General features: G+C 34.0%; 1 protein-coding gene and 1 long non-coding RNA gene across 2 annotated transcripts in view; both read left to right on the top strand.

Annotated features, from left to right (window-relative positions):
* Slc35a1 (solute carrier family 35 member A1) overlaps positions 1-19,128 on the top strand; it is a 31,271-nt gene that overhangs the window by 1,636 nt on the left and 10,507 nt on the right. Inside the window, exon 2 of the mRNA XM_005324727.4 lies at positions 2,849-3,026. Coding sequence (XP_005324784.1) covers positions 2,849-3,026 — 178 coding nt within the window. The remainder of the gene's footprint in view (positions 1-2,848; positions 3,027-19,128) is intronic.
* LOC144366140 (uncharacterized) lies at positions 3,039-18,447 on the top strand. Its single transcript, XR_013425014.1, has 2 exons — positions 3,039-13,487; positions 13,942-18,447. It is a non-coding gene; the product is annotated as an uncharacterized LOC144366140 (long non-coding RNA).

The raw sequence follows: 19,128 nt of genomic DNA, 5'->3' as shown, positions 1-19,128 counted from the left end.
GCTAATGGGAGCTTTGTGAGAAGCAGGGCACAAAGTAGGATTAAAATGTGGCTGCCAGTTGAGTTGTGGATGTGGTTTGTAGTTACTGGCCTTGGGCATGATTGAATTCATAGGAAAGTTTAAAGTGAATCCCAAAAAGGTTAACATTCCTTATAACTGAAATTTCATTCCGGACAATTTGTGAATGGAATGTCAGAGGCAATCATACTTAAAATCTTAGTTTTAAAAAGTTGAAATGTTTCTAAAATGGCACTACATACCCAAATTCTACATGTTTTACAAGTATCTAAACTTACTATTACTTTCCTACTTATATAACCACTATGCAAATATTTTTTTTAAGTTGATGACAAAATAATGTTCTAGGTCAGCATATGTTTCTAGGCTACAGATATTAGGTTTAGTGCTTAAACATTCACTCTTATTTTCAGAATCAGGACACTATATAAAAGCTAAAATAAGAATTTGGCAGTTCTAACCTCTCTCTGTGAAAGTATTGATAATCTAGGACACAGGCGGGCAAACTTTCTGTAAAGAGCTGATGGTCTTTGTCTAACTACTCAACCCTGAAATTGTAGGACAAAATGTAGCCAAAACTAATTGTAAGGAGTAAGTGTGGCTGTGTTCCAATAAAACTTCATGAATGGATGCTGTAATTTGAGTCATGTAATTTTTATGTTATAAAGTGTTTTAAAAATTTTTTTTCAACTATTTTTTAAGAATGTAAAACTATTCTGAGCTCACAGACCAAATAAAAATGAGCAACAGTGTTGTTTGCTCTCCCCAATCTAGAGAAGTGCTTTCTCCTGTACTGATTAATTCAACGTTATTTTGTTTTTGATTAATTTTTTTTTTGAGGTCTTCGGGATTGAAACTGGCCCTCACCTATGCTAGGCAAGTGCTCGCCACTGAGCTATACTTCCAGCCCTATTGCTGTTTGTTTTTGAAGTAATACATTTTTCCCTGCTGTTGGAAAGTTTTAGAACAAAGCAAGTATTGTAGTAGTCTCCTTTACTTCCTTTTACACATTGCTTTTTGGCTTCTCAGATCTTTTGGAAAGAAAGCTTAAACAGTTATAAGAACCATTTCTTCTGTTCTACCATAATACTTTTTAGTTAAGACCTGTAATTTTAAAAATTTGCCTGCTACTTACAAATTTTTAATTTACTCTCAGGAAAATATGTAAATTAAAGAAACTGTTTCCTTGGTAGGTTATTCTATGTTAACTTATTTAAAGGTAATCTCTTTGAAATACCTATTTTATTTTCCAACAAAAGTCATTTCTGAATTGTGGTTAGGCTTCCAAAGCAGTGAACAACAGCACATTTAACACAAAGGTTAGTTACAAAAACAGCCTGGAGTCACCCTATCCATGTCTCTCTGATTCTTAACCTAGAGTTGGCAAAGCATTGACCCACTGGCCAAATCAGCCTCCTGTTTATTTTTGCAGTTGATCTCATGACAGAATACTCGAGTTTGAACACTAAGTAAACAAAATAGAACCTCTCTCAAATAATTCCATTCTCACGACTGGATCACAATATACTAAATTATAATTTATATTACATGAAATCCCAAATTTTTTCTTGAAAGAAATAATTTGAGCCTTGGGTGTTGGCAGTGTGAGAGTAGGAAGTATGAAAAAAACCTGGTACCCAGCTTGTGATTTTATTAAAATGGTAGAATTGACTCTGGTGCTTGAATAATAGCAGCTGCTAAGATATACTTGCAGGCAGTTTTTAAATTGAATGTCTATAAGTTGTGTATTTCCTGCATTTCAAGTTTTGTAGAGCTTTGTTCTTAATCCTCTTTTTCGTTATGAATTATTTTTTGTTTAATATAGTGAAATGAGAGGCTAGATATAATTTTTTGATTTTGAAAAAGTTCTATTTTGTCATTCAATTATCCCTTTTTATTTTCTGCTGTATTTAAATTTGAAATATATATTGCAATTGCTTTCATGCTTTGCTTTCAAAGTTTGTAATCATAAAGATAATTACAATTATAATTTATAATAAACTAGTTAGTATGCCACAGAACCTTGCAATCGATTGGAACACTGAACAAAATCTATACCTAAGTGGTATTAATATGTAAAGTCATCTGTGTTTCATGTTCAGTTAATGGAAAGTATTATTTCAAAATAGGATTTTTGACAACTTAATAATTTTCCCTAAATAATTAAGATATATATTTTTTCGTCAAAAGTAATATTTCATGTTGTATTTTCAAGAAGGTAGTGAGGTGTGTTGGTGGCTGATGTCTCAAAATTGCTGAAAAAAAGGGAAATTTTCCAACTTTTATACCATGTCCTTTTAGATAAAAACCTCATTTATCTGGTTAACGAAAGTTAACTGGCGGGCTGGGATTGTGGTTCAGAGGTAGAGTGCTTGCTTGGCATGTGTAAGGCACTGGGTTCATTCCTCAGCACCACTTTAAAAAAATAATAAGTAAATAAAATAAAGGTACTGTGTCCATTTACAACTGAAAAAAAAAAAGATTAACTGGCAAATACTCTGTAATAATGATTATACAAAGTACTTCTACCTTAAAAAGTATGGTATGCCAGAGATAAGTTAGTGTTTTTTGACATTTGAAGTGTTTCACATGCTACATGTATTGTACTCATTTAAATTATATGTAGGTCTGCCTGGGCCTGGTACAAGAAATGAAATGTTTACTGACATTGGGACAGTACCTGGAATTAAATATATATGTATGTATGTATATGTTTAAAATGTATTTTGTGCCAGAAATTGGAAAGCATTTTGGGCTATAACTAATTGATTAGCTTTTATATACATAATATTATCTGCTAAATAATATTTTTGTTTTACGTATTTTCCAGAAAATGTCAGTTTACTATTCAAGTTATACTGCTTGACAGTGATGACCTTGGTGGCTGCAGCTTATACTATAGCTTTAAGATACACGAGGACAACAGAAAAAGAACTCTACTTTTCAACCACAGCTGTGTGTATTACAGAAGTTATAAAGTTATTGCTAAGTGTGGGACTTCTAGCTAAGTAAGTATAAACAGTTTCAGTGTGTTAAATTATTATTTTCTTAGTTAAGGTATTATCTTTATTTGAAAATTCAAGCTACATCATTTCATGTTTGATTGTTTTAGAGCAGTGTTTCTCAAATAGGGGTGATTTTGTCCTCCAGGATAGATTGGGGGATGCTGTTGGCATCTTATGAAGTCTGCAAGAATGCTGCTAAATATCCTATAATCCACAGCAGCTCTCTATAGTAAATAGTTATCCAGCCCCAAATATCAGTAATGCTGAGGTTGAAGAACCCTGCTCTACACCAGGGGTTGGCAAACTCTGGTCCATGGGCCAAATGCAGCTTGCTTCCTATTTTTGTTCCAATAGAGACTGTATGTCTCAGATAGCCTAAAATATTTACTGTTTGACCCTTACAGAAAACATTGCTGACCTCTGTTATAGAGGATATAAGGATACTAATAAACATTTCTTAAGTGTTTCCTGTATGAAGTGCTAGGCACTGTGCTAATTGATTTTTATGACATCTTTTTTGTACTTGGGATTGAACCCAGGAGCACTTAACCACTGAGCCATATCCCCAGCCCCTTTTAATATGTTGTTTAGAGATAGGCTCTTGCTGAGTTGCTTAGGGCCTCGCTAAGGTGCTGAGGCTGGCTTTGAACTTGCAATACTCTTGCCTCAGCCTCCCAAGTGCTGGGATTACAGACATGTGCCACTGTGCCCAGCTGATGGGGACCTCTTTGAATCATTAGGACAGGTCATAGTTCATACAGGCTCAAAATGTGTATTGGTGAGAGTGGGGAAGTGGTAAGGAATAGCATGTATGTAGGCTTTAAAGAAATAGACAAGTTACATTTAAATAGTTCCAGACTCATTTCTAGATTCTTAAATTTTTATTGAGTAGTTTCTATGTGATAGTTTTTATATTGAATGCTGGTATATAGCTATAAATGAGCTAGATAAGGTCTCTCCCTTCTTGGAATATAGTTTTAGTGGAAGAGACAAAAAAAGTAAACACATGGTTTCAAATGATCACGTGAAAAAGAATGATTTGGGGAGGGAAAAAAGAACAAAAATTACTTAAAGTTGGATGATAGAAGACTTTAATGTATTTGAGTGTAAAACTTATCTAGTAGGCAGAGATACTGAGGAAGCCTAATTTATTAGGTTTGCAAGTACAGTAAAATCCTGCATTATGTAAAATTCTTTCACATGAAGATTTTAAATGAGATGTCTAATCATACCTTTAAAAGGCAGCTTTTCACATGGAAATATCTCCATGTTTAAAATTCCAGAACAAGTTCCATTAACAACCTTTGAATTCATAAATTAATAGAATCTTAAGGCTTAGCTCTTTTTTTAAAAAAAAATTTTTAGATGTTGATGGACCTTTATTTTATTCATTTATTTATATGTGGGGCTGAGAATTGAACCCAGTGCCTCACACATGCTAGGCAAGCACTGTACCACTGAGCCACAACTCCAGCCCAAGACAGCTTCTTTTAAGAAAAGTATAGGGTTCCCCAACTTTCAAAGCGACAAAAAACTGTAGGAATTAAATAGGACTGTCAGAGTATAATATTAGCTATTTTAAATTGTAAGACCAAATCATGGTTCAGTTTGTTTTGTAGCTGTTAAAATTTTCAGAAACCAATAAAAGAGTAAGAAGCCTTTGGTATAACAACAGTTGTGCTAGTTTTCTGCCAATCTACCTACATTGATTTTCTGTTTTATTTTGATTCTTTTCCAGGTTTGCATTGCTTGGTGTTTAGTATTTCTTAGTTTTGATTAGTTATCAGCGTTATGAGTATGGTTAAGTTGTTTTGTGGAAAATTTTTTTGGTAATTGTGTCAAAACAAAATCACAAAAATTTCTTAAAATTGATCAGGCTAGTCAAATGATGGTGCTGAAATAACAACAGTGTGGAAAAACCAAATACTATAATTCTTCATCATTATCAATCAATAGTTGCAGTGTCTGTTGCCAGCAACTTGCACACAAAGACCAGGCACAGTCAGTAAAAAAGTAAAGAATTATGTGATAGAGTTTTGGTTTTGACATTTGATTTTATGTAACTATCAAGAATTTGGTCATGGAGAAGAATAATTTAAAACACAAGGAATTTATTAGAAAAGCAAGCACATACATAAAAAAAAACTTAGAAAGTGTGAAAGAAGTGAAATGCATTTGAAACTAGTGAATTTTAGGCTACTATTGATTTTCTTGGAGAAATTTCCTGAAAAAATACTATTTATTCAAAATACATTGGTAAAAACTGAATACCAAATATTCATACAAGAAAAATGTTTTTGGGGGAACATTTTGGGTTTACTTTTATGAGGATATCTGAAAATATTAACTTACAGAAATGGTAAAAGAGTGAAAGATAAAGAATTATTTCAAATTATGAGGTCACAGATTTGTGGCTGCAAAATGAAATGTTATAGAACATTGTGATTGCTTCTTCAGCAATATATGATAAGAATGGATAATGAAACTAAAGTACAACTATCAGTTTGGGAAAGATACATAGTAAAAATGCTGAAAATTGGTTGTGTATTTGAAAGGATAACTAGCTTGTAATAATTCACCTGAAGTATTTAGATTATGAGAAAGATGAATAAAATAATAAGACTCTTTGGGCCACTAAGAATGTATTGGACAGTTAAGAGTTGCTGCAAATGGAAAACTTCTAGGTTTAGTGGTTTGAAGTGTGCAAGAAAGTCAAAACAGACACTTCAACACCAACATTTCTTTGTGTACATGTAAAAGCAGGTCATTTAAAAAAATAAGTAGTTCAAAGGCAGACAAGGTGTTAAATAGTTTGTTAAACAACACAGTTTGGATGTCAGTACTTTGCTGTGATGGTGAGACTTCTATCATAGAAAATATTTGTTACTTGAAAAATTTATGAGATGATCTGTTATATACAAGTAATAAAAATTGTTATATTTGTAAACTGTTTCTTATATAATGCTAAAATAATTTTCTAGAGCTAAATGGTGAAATCAGTTTTTTCTTTGTATTTAAAGTGGAAGTAATACTGTTATCATTTGATGGTAAGGATGACAGTGTTGAGATATTATGGGAGAATGTAGAAGGATTACATTAGAAATAACTAAAGGTCTTGGGTTACTATTTAAGTGGAAAAAACTTTTAAACGAAGTAAAAGCTTTTTGCTCTTACCCTATTATGAACTACAACAATTTTGTGGCATTGACACAACTATAATCCTAGAACTTCAATTTTATCTGAACTATGCAAAGTTTAATCTCATTATAGAATCATTCAGCTTGGCTGTTTATTTAGCATGGTCTTTAAGTAATGCTTTTTTACTTAATAATATGTTTAGTCTTGGTTAATTATTAAAATCTGTATCATTTTATATTATATATAATTTTAGACAGGGTTGGAGGACAGAGACTCATTGAAGTGGCACCAGCAATTCTTAGCATTTTATAATTAAATTTCACATACAGAGAAATATCACTGCCACATCCAAATAATCAGTGTTTCATTCCTCCAAACATTTTAAACATATAATCATGCTAAGATTGTTTCAAGATATTGTTAATAAAATGTAGTGGATCCTGTGCATTGGTGTATGTCTGAAATCTCAGCTACTTGGGAGGATGTGGAAGGAGAATCCTGTTTGAGGGCAGGCTGAGCAACTTAGTGAGGCCATCTCACAATAAAAATAGGGGTTGAGAATGTAGCTCAGTGGTGAAGTGCTTGCCTAGTATGTGTGAGGCTCTGAGTTCAATTTTTAGGACTGGGGGAAAAAAAAGGTAATGGGGTAGTTAGGTTCATTCATTTATTTAGCAGATATTTATCAAGCCAAAATTATAAGCTTAACACTGTTCCAGATGCAAGAAGTAAAGTTGCAAACTAAAAAGGCATAGTTCTGCCCTCATAGAATTTATGGTGTATTGGAGACCAAATATAATAATAAGAAAAAAGTTGGTGGTATTATGAAGGAAAAGTAGAAAGTACTGTAAACAAGTATAACAGAGGGACTTTATTGGATTGGGAGGTTTCCTCTTTGAGGAAGTTACAATTAGCGGTAGACCTGAAGATTGAATTACAAATTAAGTAGAGAGGGTGCAAAGAGAACAGAGATTCTTAAGGCAGAAAAATTCATCAGGGTATAAAAGGGTAATCTTGTGGACCTGTTAAAAGATTTAGGGGTTTGATCTTCAGCATAATCATTGAGCAGTTTAAATTGGGGACTAACATGGTAGCCCATTTTGCTTTGAGAGTCATATTGACCCTTTTAAAGGTATGGATTGGACAGTTTGGAAGCGCAGTGAAATGTCTGAGTGGGAAGGAGGGAAACTTATTATAATGGCCTATAATGACAGCACAGTATGGAAGAGAAGTTAATGGATTTGAGTTCTGCTCTGGACATATAATCTATAGGACCTAGAGTTGGGTTTGTGTAGTCAGTTCTCATTATTTATAGGAGTTATATTTTATGAAGTCATCATCAACATTGAATTAGTGAATATGAAACTGTTGCTACTAGGGGAAATACAGGTTTTGGTTCCTATGAGCCTTTGGTCACGTTTTTTGTCAACTGATCTATATATAACCTTGCTTTATGTGTGTTTCATTAAAGACACTTTAGCACTCTAATTTGGATCTTAACTATCTCCTAAAGGCCCATGCGTTAAAGACTTGGTCCTCAGCCTGGCACTCTTGGGAGACAGAGGAACTCTTTAAGAGAAGTCTTTAGGACACTGAGGACATGACCTTTTTTTTTTTTTTTTTTTAAGAGAGAGTGAGAGAGAGAGAATTTTAATATTTATTTTTTAGTATTTGGCAGACACAACATTTTTGTTTGTAAGTGGTGCTGAGGATCGAACCTGGGCTGCATGCATGCCAGGTGAGCGGGCTACTGCTTGAGCCACATCCCCAGCCCAAGGACATGACCTTGAAAGGGACTATGGGATGCTGGTTTCCTCTTTTTCTCTTTTTTTTTCCTGACCTAGATGGGTGGTTTTGCTCTGCCATGCACTCTAACCATGATATGCTGGCCTAGCTAAAAGCAATGGAGCAAACCAATCATAGACTGAAACCTCCATAAATATGAGCCATAATAAACCCTCTCTATGATTAGCTCAGGTATTTTGCTATATAGTAACAGAAATCTAACACATTTAATACACATTGTTGATTAATAATCATTAAACTCATGGCCAAAAGCACTATCATTCATGTCTGAAGAAGCTTATCCATTATATATTTTTTCCATAATGCCATATTGTAGCCTTCTTACACTTAGAACACTAAGTAGCACTTTAGCCCTGTGCTTGGGGGCCATTTTAAACAGCAAAATGACTAACAGAAAGCATTAAAATTATGAAAAATGTGGCAATAATGTGCATGTTGGATGATGTGATTTTTTGGCACCTCTGAAAGAGCACTGCAATTGTTGATTAGGGGGTTACAAATAAATTTTAGAGTAGGAGAATTCACACATACACAGTCTATGAATAAGGAGGATCGACTATAATGTAAGAAAAAGGGAAGTATCCAAAATCATATCCATGTTTCCTACTATTATACCTGGTTAGTTGCTTTTTTCTGAGACAGGAAGAAAAACAGATTTGGGGAAAAGAAAATACTAACAATTTAATTTTGAGTAAATATAATATAAAGTTTTTAAGGACATTGGACATCTAAGTGGGCATGGAGAACAGGCAGTTTGATTTAATGGGTCTGGAACTCAGAAGACAGGTCTGGATTGAATAAATAAATCTGAGAGTCCTTATCACATAAAAAGTATTTAATAACATAGGATTAAAATAGATTGTTAAAAAGAGTGGTTTTGTAAAAAGTTTTCATACTTATGTCATTTGACTTCATACACGTTAAAGCGTTCTCTTTTCTGGACAGGATAGCTAGAAACCCCAGAAGAAATATAAAAAAATACATCATGGGCTGGGGATGTGGCTCAAGTGGTAACGCGCTTGCCTGGCATGCGCAGGGCGCTGGGTTTGATCCTCAGCACCACATAAAAATAAAATAAAGATGTTGTGTCCACAGAAAACTAAAAATAAATATTAAAAAATTCTCTCTCTCTAAAAAAAAAGAAAAAGCAGATGCAGTCTGTTTCAACAAGTGGAAGTTAGTTTCATTAAGAATAATCAGGAGAGTAAGTCTGATCTGAGGTTAGTGCTTTAGAACTTTGAAGAAGTAATTTGAGCATGCTAGGGTAAATATAAGGTCAATCAAAGAGAATAGATTAGACTCTTTGGGTGCCAATAATTTAAGCATAGGTAGTTGAAGTTTCAGTGATAATTCCTGGTGAACCTTTAGAGATCTGAAGAGTGAGAACTTTGAGCCTGAAAAGGGATAATATAATCTCTAGCAGATTGACCTGCCCAAATTATTTAGGTTCCAGAGCCAGTGTTTCTTAACTTTCTGTCACTATAACAAAATACCTGAGATAATCAACTTATAAAAAGAAAGGTTTAGTCTGGTTCATATTTACTTTGCAGTCCATGATAGGTTGGCCCTTTGCTTTTGCTTCTGTAATAAGGCAGCAAATCCTAGCAGGAATACACGGTGGAATAAAGCTACTCACCTCATGGCCAGGAAGCGATAGAGAGCCATGAAGGGCTGGAGTCCCATTGTCCCCTTCAAAGGCATGCCCTCAATGATTTAAGGGCTTCCCACCAGGCCACACATCTTTAAGATTCTACCACCAATAACACCAAGCTGGAGATCAGGCTTTTAACACATGGTATCTGGGGGACAATCAACTATAGTGTCCATGTTTTAAATGAAAGGTCAATCTGTCAGAATCTGAGGTGGAAGAGGGTTTCTATAATTAGGAAATACTATTTAGACAGAACCTGTGATGGCAATCTAGGTCAGATGGCTGAGACACTAATTCTCCTTGATTCTTTTTCTTCCCTTTATCTTTTCACTAAGGCAGATGTAGAAGGGTTGTAATCCCTAAGGCACGGGTGTCCTAACATTCAAATTAGTAGGCAAAACCTTTGTAGGCTGAAAAGTATAGCTGGCCCAATAAAATGCTGGAAGATAATAGCTTAATTCTGATCCTACATCTCTTCTTTGCCCTACACATTCATAATATTTAAAAGAGAGTAAACTAAAAATTATGAATGCAATTCACTTGAAACTTTGAGGATATTTAACTTCATGTAAGAAAGAAATTGGTTTCAATGAAGAGTGCCTGATATATATTGGGGCAATAGAAACTATGGATTTTATTTTTATTTCTTTAGGGAAAAAGTCAAATCACATTTTCTCAGGCTATGGGAAAAGAACAAAAGGCAGAGGTGCATACTTTGTGAATGCTAAGAAAATTGTGATAAATACGAGGAGCCACTTAAAACATTTTATTGCTATAAGCTAAAATTGCTCTAGAAAAATGACTACTGTGAAAAATGCATTTAACCTCATGATTTCATTTCTTCAGAAAGCAAGTAACTACACATTGTAGGATACCTGCTGTTAATCACCATCAAACAGTTATGAGAAGTGCCAAACATCCTTTTTTTAAAGACTGCAGCAACTAAAGCCTTCAGACATTCAGAATCATTGCATTTGAGACTGGGTTAAGGAAACAATGTTTCATGTCCCCCCTTAGAGAAAGATGAAGGAAACATGCAGGTAAATACAGCTGATTTTCATTTCATTCCTGATTGTCCATGTCAGCTGTTGCTATTAATTGCTCTTATTAGAAATTTTAGGCTAAGGGAAAAGTTTTAATTTGCCAAAAGTGCCTAGAAAGTAACTGGCAGTGACAGGAGTAGAAGACAAGATGTCTGATCTCTAATTTTCAAATTATGAATTTTTCAGAACAATGAAATAATTGAAAAGTCTGTTGGTTAGTTAGGACAAAGAAAAGCATTTGAAAGTGTTAGACATTTAAGTAGTTTCCAATAATTTATTTTTTAAAATTTTAACTTTATTTCCAAATATTAACAGTTTATCCTGTGTTTTAATTCAGATTGTTATTTACAAATGTTAACATTTTTACCATAGTTCTCAGATTGCTATGACAAAATACCATAGACTGGGTAGCTTAAACAGTAAACATTTATTTCCCATGATTCAGAGGCTTGGGGAGAGGGATCAGTCTAAGTGTAAGGTGCAGGCAGTTCAGGCTTCTGTGAAGGCCCTTTTCCTGATTTACCTACAGCTTCCTCTTCTTAGAAGACACTAATCCCATCTTGGAGTCTTCATCTTCATGACTTCATCTAAACCTAAGGCCCCCACCTCTAAATACCATCAATTTGGGGATTAGGGTATCAATATATAAATATGGGGGCAGGGGATACATAAACAAATATCTGGTCTATAGCACATGACACATAACGATAAAACATACTTTTAGAAAAAGGTCATTCGCTTATAATTATCAAATTTGAGACATCAATACTGATATAATACCATTATGTAGTTTGCAGACCTTAGATAAATTCTGTCAGTTGCCCTGCTAATGTCCTTTCTAGTAAGATTATTTTTCCTGAATTGCAGTCCTCTCCAGGATCCCACTCTGCATTTAGTTGTCATATATCTAGCTTCCATTAATCTCACACAGTTCCTTCTTTCTTTTTCATGTGTCCTTAACACTGTTAAACGGCATGGGCCATTTATTTTGTATAATATCTTTCAAATTAATTTGTCGACTGCCTCTTAAGATTACATTTAGGGTTTTTTTTTTTGGCGGGGGTTAGGAATATCACAGAAAGATGTATCCTTCTAAGTGCAACATATTATGATGTACATGGCATCTATTAGTCCTGTTTCTATTGATTTAACTTTGATTTCTTGATTAAGGTAGTTATCTGTTGGGTTTCTCTGAAGTTACCAATTTACTTGTTGTAATTAACAAGTATCTTATGGTGAGATAGTTTGAGACTAGCTAAATATTCTCTTTATCATTATGCTTTTATCCATTAGTCTTATTGTCCATTGATACTTTCAAATGAATTCCTGATGCCAGTTATGGTGGTGCATGCCTGTAATCCCAGCGGCTTAGGAGGCTGAGGCAGGATTGCGTGTTCAAGGCCAGCCTCAGCAAATGCAAGGTGTTAAGCAACTCAGCGAGACCTGTCTCTAAATAAAAGACCAAATAGGGCTGGGGATGTGGCTCAATGGTTGAGTGCCCATGAGTTCAATCCCCAGTAACCCCTCCCTCCATAAAAAGACTTCCTAATATGCCATCATTTCCTAATATCTCAATATTCCTTGTGCATTTATTCATTGTTTTTCTACTCTGAAGAGCTCCCTACCAGCCCCAGTATAATAAAATAATGCTAATGGATTATTTTATTGTATGGGTTAGAATTCATTATTATTATTATTTTGATGCTTAGTACACCCCCCTCCCGCCCCATTAGTCTCTGAACTGAACTTTTTAGCATAGCAAGTTTTGAAGGTTTATTTTGTATTTTTGGTGCTTCAACCCTGAATCATACATTTCTTCAAGAATTTCTTGTTCCTTTCTTTCTTTTTTTCCCTCCAGAATGGTATTTAGAAACCAGAATCTAGACACTAGGTGGTCATATTGCTACTGCATTATCCTTGCTTCTAGACCTTTCAGCAAATAGTTAGGGAATATATGCATGTGTCTATATCTATATCTCTGTATAACAATGAGTTACATATTGATTGATACCTACAATTTATGATTCAGCACTACAGAGTTTTCTAACCTTCCCTTTACTCATAATGGTTATGAACCTAGTTTCCATTATCTTCAAGATATTTATTTTTCAATCCTAGAATACATAATAGTTTCAGAATTTCTAATACATACTTTTGAAAAATACACCTACTAACTAAAGTTCAGTGTTTGTAGTAGTGGTTTTTGTTTCTAGTTTTAGAGCATATAGTAAAAATGTTGTTTTAGGATATTTTGGTTAATTCTTTTTCCCTCTTCAGTATAATTTCATTATTCATTTGAAATAATGACAGGTATTTTTGGTTTCTGTTTCTACTTAATTTAGGATTCTTGCATTCTTATTGGTTTTACTTAGAGCTATTGCAGTTACTTATAACTTTTGGAATATGGAATTATACTTATTTCAATCAGAAGTTAAGTTAGAACTGCAAATATAAAAAGAGGATGTGGGGAAGAATTAATGGATAGCTACTTGGATAGATAAGGTTTATATGGTCTAATTGATGAATACTAGTTATGTGGAAGAGATTGCTGGATAATGTGTGTGAGATACACTGTATTTTCTTTTTTTATAATTAAATATTTTATCTTTTTTACACTTTTTCACGCATTTGTGTCATGTCAATCCATTAGAAATCTGCCTCGTTCTTTAAAGCTGCATGGTATTCCATATATGGGTGTACCATATACACCAGTCTCTGTTGGTGGACAGAAAAGGAAGTGAAACCACCTTAGGACAAAGTCAACTTTTTATTGTTTGCTACTCACCACAGTCTATGAAGACTAAACCTAGCAGATGTGTAAATGTTAACGTATGTACACTTTGGGTGTGTCTTAGTAATAAACCAAATGTATCTTAAATCTTTGAACTACTTACCTATATTAAGATCAGAGAAGATTCTTTTACTCTTTTACAATATTATCTAGAATAAATTAATGGAGCTGTCAAATACCTATGTTACAGATTTTCTAGATCTATTTATTTCTCTTGTGGGATTATGTTTCACTAACTCTTTGTACAAATGCTATAATGGGTTCAGGGTCATGGGAAATAAGAGTCATATGTCTCATATGGTGGGTACTATTGTCCTCAAATTGACCACTCTATTGATTTTAATTAACCACATTATTGATTTTTATACGTAGCCACTCAAAATCTTTTATGTGAGTTAGATATATTAAACTTTGCAGATGATAAGAAATTTGTAAACACAATTAAAATTTCTTACCCTCACAAGTAACTTGTGCTGCCTTCATTTTTTACAGTGCCTTGGTAAATTAGCCCAGGATTTTATGCCTTCTAGTAGTTCTCATCAGATCAAGAGTTGGAAGAATGAGGCCTGTTTTTGACCCAAAAATAGGTCAGAAAGAATTGGTTTCAGTCAGTTGATAGTAAATTTAGGTGGGGAGGCATCAGTGGAATCTCTCTGCATTCAACATGGAACTTCAGGACTTCTTCAGGTAACAAAAGGTTGCACATGAATTCTATTCCAATGATAAGAAACAAATAAATAGTTCAAGTAGGAAATTTAATAGGGAAAGACTATATCTAAAAAGCTTTTTCATGATATATGATTCTAGCAAAGTCATTTTTTTCCCTCTTTCCACATTTTTAAATTGATGTAGTTGTACATAGTGATGGGATTTGTTGCATATTCATACATGCACACAATATACAATTTGGCCAATATCAATTCCTAGCACTTCCTCCTCCCCTCCCCACTTTTTATCCCTGTTCCTGGTCCCTTTCCTTTAATGATCTCCCTTTGATTTTCATGAGATCTCTGCCCCCACCTTTTTTTTTTTTTTTTTCCTTTTTCCTCCCTCTTTTAGCTTCCACATATGAGAGAAAACATATGACCCTTGATCTTTTTTGAGTTTGGCTTATTTCACTTAACATAATGGTCTCTAGTCCCATTCTTTGTCTTGCAAATGACATAATTTCTTTTTCTTTATGGCTGAATAAAAGTCCATTGTGCATTTATACCACATTTTCTTTATCCATTTTTCCATGGATGGAACCTAGACTGGTTCCATAGTTTGGTTATTGTGGATTCTGCTGTTAGGGTCCGTAAACAAGTCAAGATGGCACCTAGCACTTTGCCAGAGGGAGTGGTTTGTGAAGTAACGCCAGCGAGCCATTAAGATGATAGATTCCTTAATGACTAACTGCTGTGTCTAGATTATGTCAGTTAAGTTAAGCTGTGTGTAATCATTATGATGAGGATTTCTTATTGGTTGACTGCTGTATCTGGTTTATGTTAATTAAGTTAAGCTGTGTGTAATCATTAAGATGATGATTCCTTATTGGTTGACTGCTGTATCTGGTTTATGTTAATTAAGATAAACTGTGTGTAATTAGTTATGTATATATACCCCTACTGTCCTACAATAAACGGTTCCCACTCCTGCTGTATCAACCTTCACAAGTTCCTCGTCATCCCCCCCCCCCCTTAGTTTGCTGCAGCCAGACTGCGGCGTTCTGCTGCTATAAACATAGGTGTGCATTTATCATTGCAGTATGATGACTTTAATTCAATAAATACCAATGAGTGGTATAGTCGTTATATGGTCTTTCTATGCCTAGTTTTTAAAGGAAACTCCACCCTGATTTTCTTTAAGTGGTTGTACTAATTTATAATCCCACCAACAGTGTAAAAAATTGTTCTTTTTTTCTCTACATCCTCTCCACCATTTATTATTATTTGCATTCTTGATGACTGCTACTATGACTGGTGCCAGATGAAATCTTGGTGTAGTTTGATTTGCATTTCCCTAATTGCTAATGATGATGAATATTTTTTCACATACTTGTTGGCCACTTATATTTCTTCTTTTGAGAAACGTCTTTTATTCATTTGTCTATTGTGTTATTTGATTTGTTGAGTGTTTTTAAGTTCTTTATATATTCTAGATATGAATCCTCTGTCAGAAAAGTAGCTAGTGAAGATATTCTCCCATTCTGTAAGTTCTCTCTTCACATTCCTAATTATTTCCTCTGATATACAGCTTGTTAATTTCATGCCATCCCATTTATTAACTCTAAGCATTATTTCCTGAGCTTTAGAGGTCCTTTTGAGAAAGTCATTTAGAGTGTACTAGAGTGTTGACTCTTTGTTTTCTTCTGAGCTGCATAGTTTCTGGTCTAATTCTGAGGTCTTTGATCCATTTTTAGTTGATTTTTGTGCAGGGTGAGAGATAAGGGTCTAGTTTCAGTCTTCTACAGATGGATAACCATTTTTCCCAGCACCATTTGTTAAAAAGGCTGTCTTTTCTCCAATGTATGTTTTTGGCACCTTTGTCCAGGATCAGATAGATGACTGATATCTGTGTAGGTTTATCTATGTGTCTTCTATTCTGTACCACTGGTTTATGTGTCTATTTTTATACCACTACCATGCAGTTTTTGTTACTATAGCCCTGTAATATAATTTAAATTCGGGTATTGTGATGCCTCCAGGATGGCTTTTTTTTCTTCCTATTAAATTTAATAAATTCGTTTTTAACAAAAGGTATTTATTAAAAGGTATTTTTTGATTTGACTCCCCCCCCCCCAAATAAAAGGATAAACAACCTTTAGGTTTTATTTATTATTTCTATAGTATATTAGGCTGTGGTATATTTAGCATCAATTGTTTCTTAATAGTAAAACAAAAGGGAAGGTGATTTACTAGTATTTTCTGGTAGGTATTTGTTCCTGTGACTTTTATTTATTTTTTTAAATAAACTTTAGTGAGTAAAGCTAAGTAGCTGTAAGTCTGTACTCTTAATAAATTAGCAGGATTTCATCTGATTAATACTTAATAATACCCCTTCTTTTAAACTTTGTGTGGCAAGATTTCCACTTATTCTTCCATATACCTCATAAGTCTTTCTACTTTTTTGGTTGTTGTTGTTGTTGTTCTTGAGCTTTTGGTCTTAAACTTCTGTAACTTATTTCAAAACTATCTTATGTATAATTATGTAATGTTGCTATAATTCTGAGGTACTGCAGTGAAATTGGAGCCTTCTAGTAATTAGAATTCTGGTATACTTTGGCTTCTCTACTATCTGTATTAGAGAAGGTGCCAGAAAAAGATACCTAAACCTTCCTGATTCTGAAGAAAAATAGCTTTTAAGCATCCAATAAGTAGATTATGTATGGCCAAAAAAGATGAAAAAATGGTGGTTAATCCTTACACAGCACTTTACTGGTTCGTTACATGGAAGGAAAAAGAGTTACCAGATTGTCTGCAAAGCCCTTCTTATGTAAAAACTGAAAAAGTGGGAGGTAAGATATAGAAAAATTGACAGGGAGGAAAGGGATCACACAACCTTTATTCATCCAGGTCTTGTGGTTATACAGACTAGCAATTTGATCCTTAAGTGACCCATATTCTGACAGTACAGAGGCCAACTCTGTTCTCTGGACAGCCAAAAAAGCCACTAGTGCCATGAAGGTTTCCATCTCTGAGGGGTGGAGGTAAAATGGCATTGCTTGTAGCTGGTGATTAAGGAAAGGAATAGCCACTATGTTGTAACCTATGAAGTCAGCTAGAAGAACTTTTTGTTAGAGATAAATGGATACAGGAGGAGGTGGAGTATGGAGGTATTTGTACAAATGATACCTCAGTAGTTCCTTTAGGGTGTGTTACTCTGATTTTACCCTTCTAAAAGTAGTTTCCTGTACTTCACATAGCCTGTATGATTTCATGTGATTCTGGTTAGTGAATTATGTTTACTTATGTTTCCTAACTCATCATCATTAAAGATGGTTTCTTGGGTTAGACCTCTGTGGCACTTTTTTTTAATTTAATCTTTTTTTCCTACAAATTTATAATTGAGAAAACATTCTTTAAAAAAATTATTCCCTATATTCCCTTTAACATGTCAAGAAAGTAGGACATCTGAAATTTTTTAAAGAAGCAACAAAGGGTTGGGGTATAGCTCAATGGTGGGGTGCTTGCCTACCATGGACAAGGTCCTGGGTTCTATCCCCAGTACCACAAAACAAAAACAAAAGCCAAATCTTTTCAGTAGAACAATCCTTTTGGTATTCCCCTTCCCACTTCTGCTATAGGTTGTAGTTCACTAAACAAGTTATACGTGTATTACTTTTCAGCATATAGATTAACATTGTGGTGTGGAGGTTGTTGAATTTGGCAGTAAAAAATGATGTGTAATTAAGAAGGATAAGTTTTGTTTCTGTGGTCTAGGCTAAATTTACTGTCTTAATCATTTTCTTGGAGATAGACTAATGCTACAAGTATAAATTTGACATAATGAAGTTTTGCTTACCCTCAGAACTTAATTATTTTTCCATTATTTAAATATGAAAAATTGAGTTTGCAGCTGTTGATTTTAATTTGTTAACCCAAAATACAGAGGCACATTCTGATTACCATAAAATAGAGCTGTCTTACCAAAACAGTATTATGGCCCTCAATAAGGGCATTGTATGTTACATTCAGAACCATTTTGATAAAGCACTTTTTGGGAGATATTGATGCTTATTATGAAATATTGCTTTATTTTTATTTTCAGGAAGTAAATAAACTGATTTACAGTACAGGAAATATGAGCCAGATTAGCCAATCCACCTAAGCAAAAATAAGGATAGTTAAGAGCATGCATAATCAATGTGCAGTCGGGTAGTAAACTTTTTGTACATTACAGATATAGGTTACTGTTGTTGAGATTAGTAAATTATTCAGATTTCTTACAGAATTATACAGGTTTGACTTAAATTTTGTGCGACTATGCATATATATTTATGTCTATTTTATAAGCAAAGTTAATTTACAAATAATGTTAACTTGATCACTAATCTAAGTAACTTCCATTCTATTGTAGACTTTTTCTTTTTTTGCTCTTAAAGTGTAATTTGGAAAAAAAAGACTTAAAAATATGGTCTGATCAATTAAAAGAGTGAACTTAATGCAATATGGTAAAGTGGCAGAGGATTTTTTAAGTAGGTAATCTCTATTAGCAATTCTGTTTCCTGATATCTTATTACCTAATATTCTTAGAAACTCCTAGATATTTGACCAGAAGTTGATGGTCATGAACCTAGTTATCATCACATAGAAATTAATAATGATGGAGCTCCCATGTCAGTCTTTACTTCCCAGTTTTTGGAAATAGCCTGGTAGGCCCTGGGTAAGAATTGGATCCCTCATGGAAGAGGGAGGATTGAGGGGAAGTAAAAAAAAAAAAAAAAATTAATAACAAAAGTAGAATTTTAAAAAATATTTTTTATGGTACTAAGAATTCAACCCCAGGGGTCCTCTATGTAGCATTGAGCTACATTGCAGCTCTTTAAATTTTTTATTTTCTTAAAGGGCCTTGCTAAATTGCCTAGGCTGGTCTGAAACTTGGAATCCTCCTGCCTCAGCTTCTTGAGTAGCTGGAATTACAATTACAGCATGTGCTTGGGAAATTTTAATTTTTAAAATGGGAATGTATCATTAGTAT

Source organism: Ictidomys tridecemlineatus, chromosome 8 (genome assembly GCF_052094955.1).
Source record: "Ictidomys tridecemlineatus isolate mIctTri1 chromosome 8, mIctTri1.hap1, whole genome shotgun sequence".
In the NCBI taxonomy this organism is placed as follows: Eukaryota; Metazoa; Chordata; class Mammalia; order Rodentia; family Sciuridae; genus Ictidomys; species Ictidomys tridecemlineatus.
Note: the sequence above shows the minus strand (reverse complement) of the source record. Positions and strands in the feature narration are given on the sequence as shown.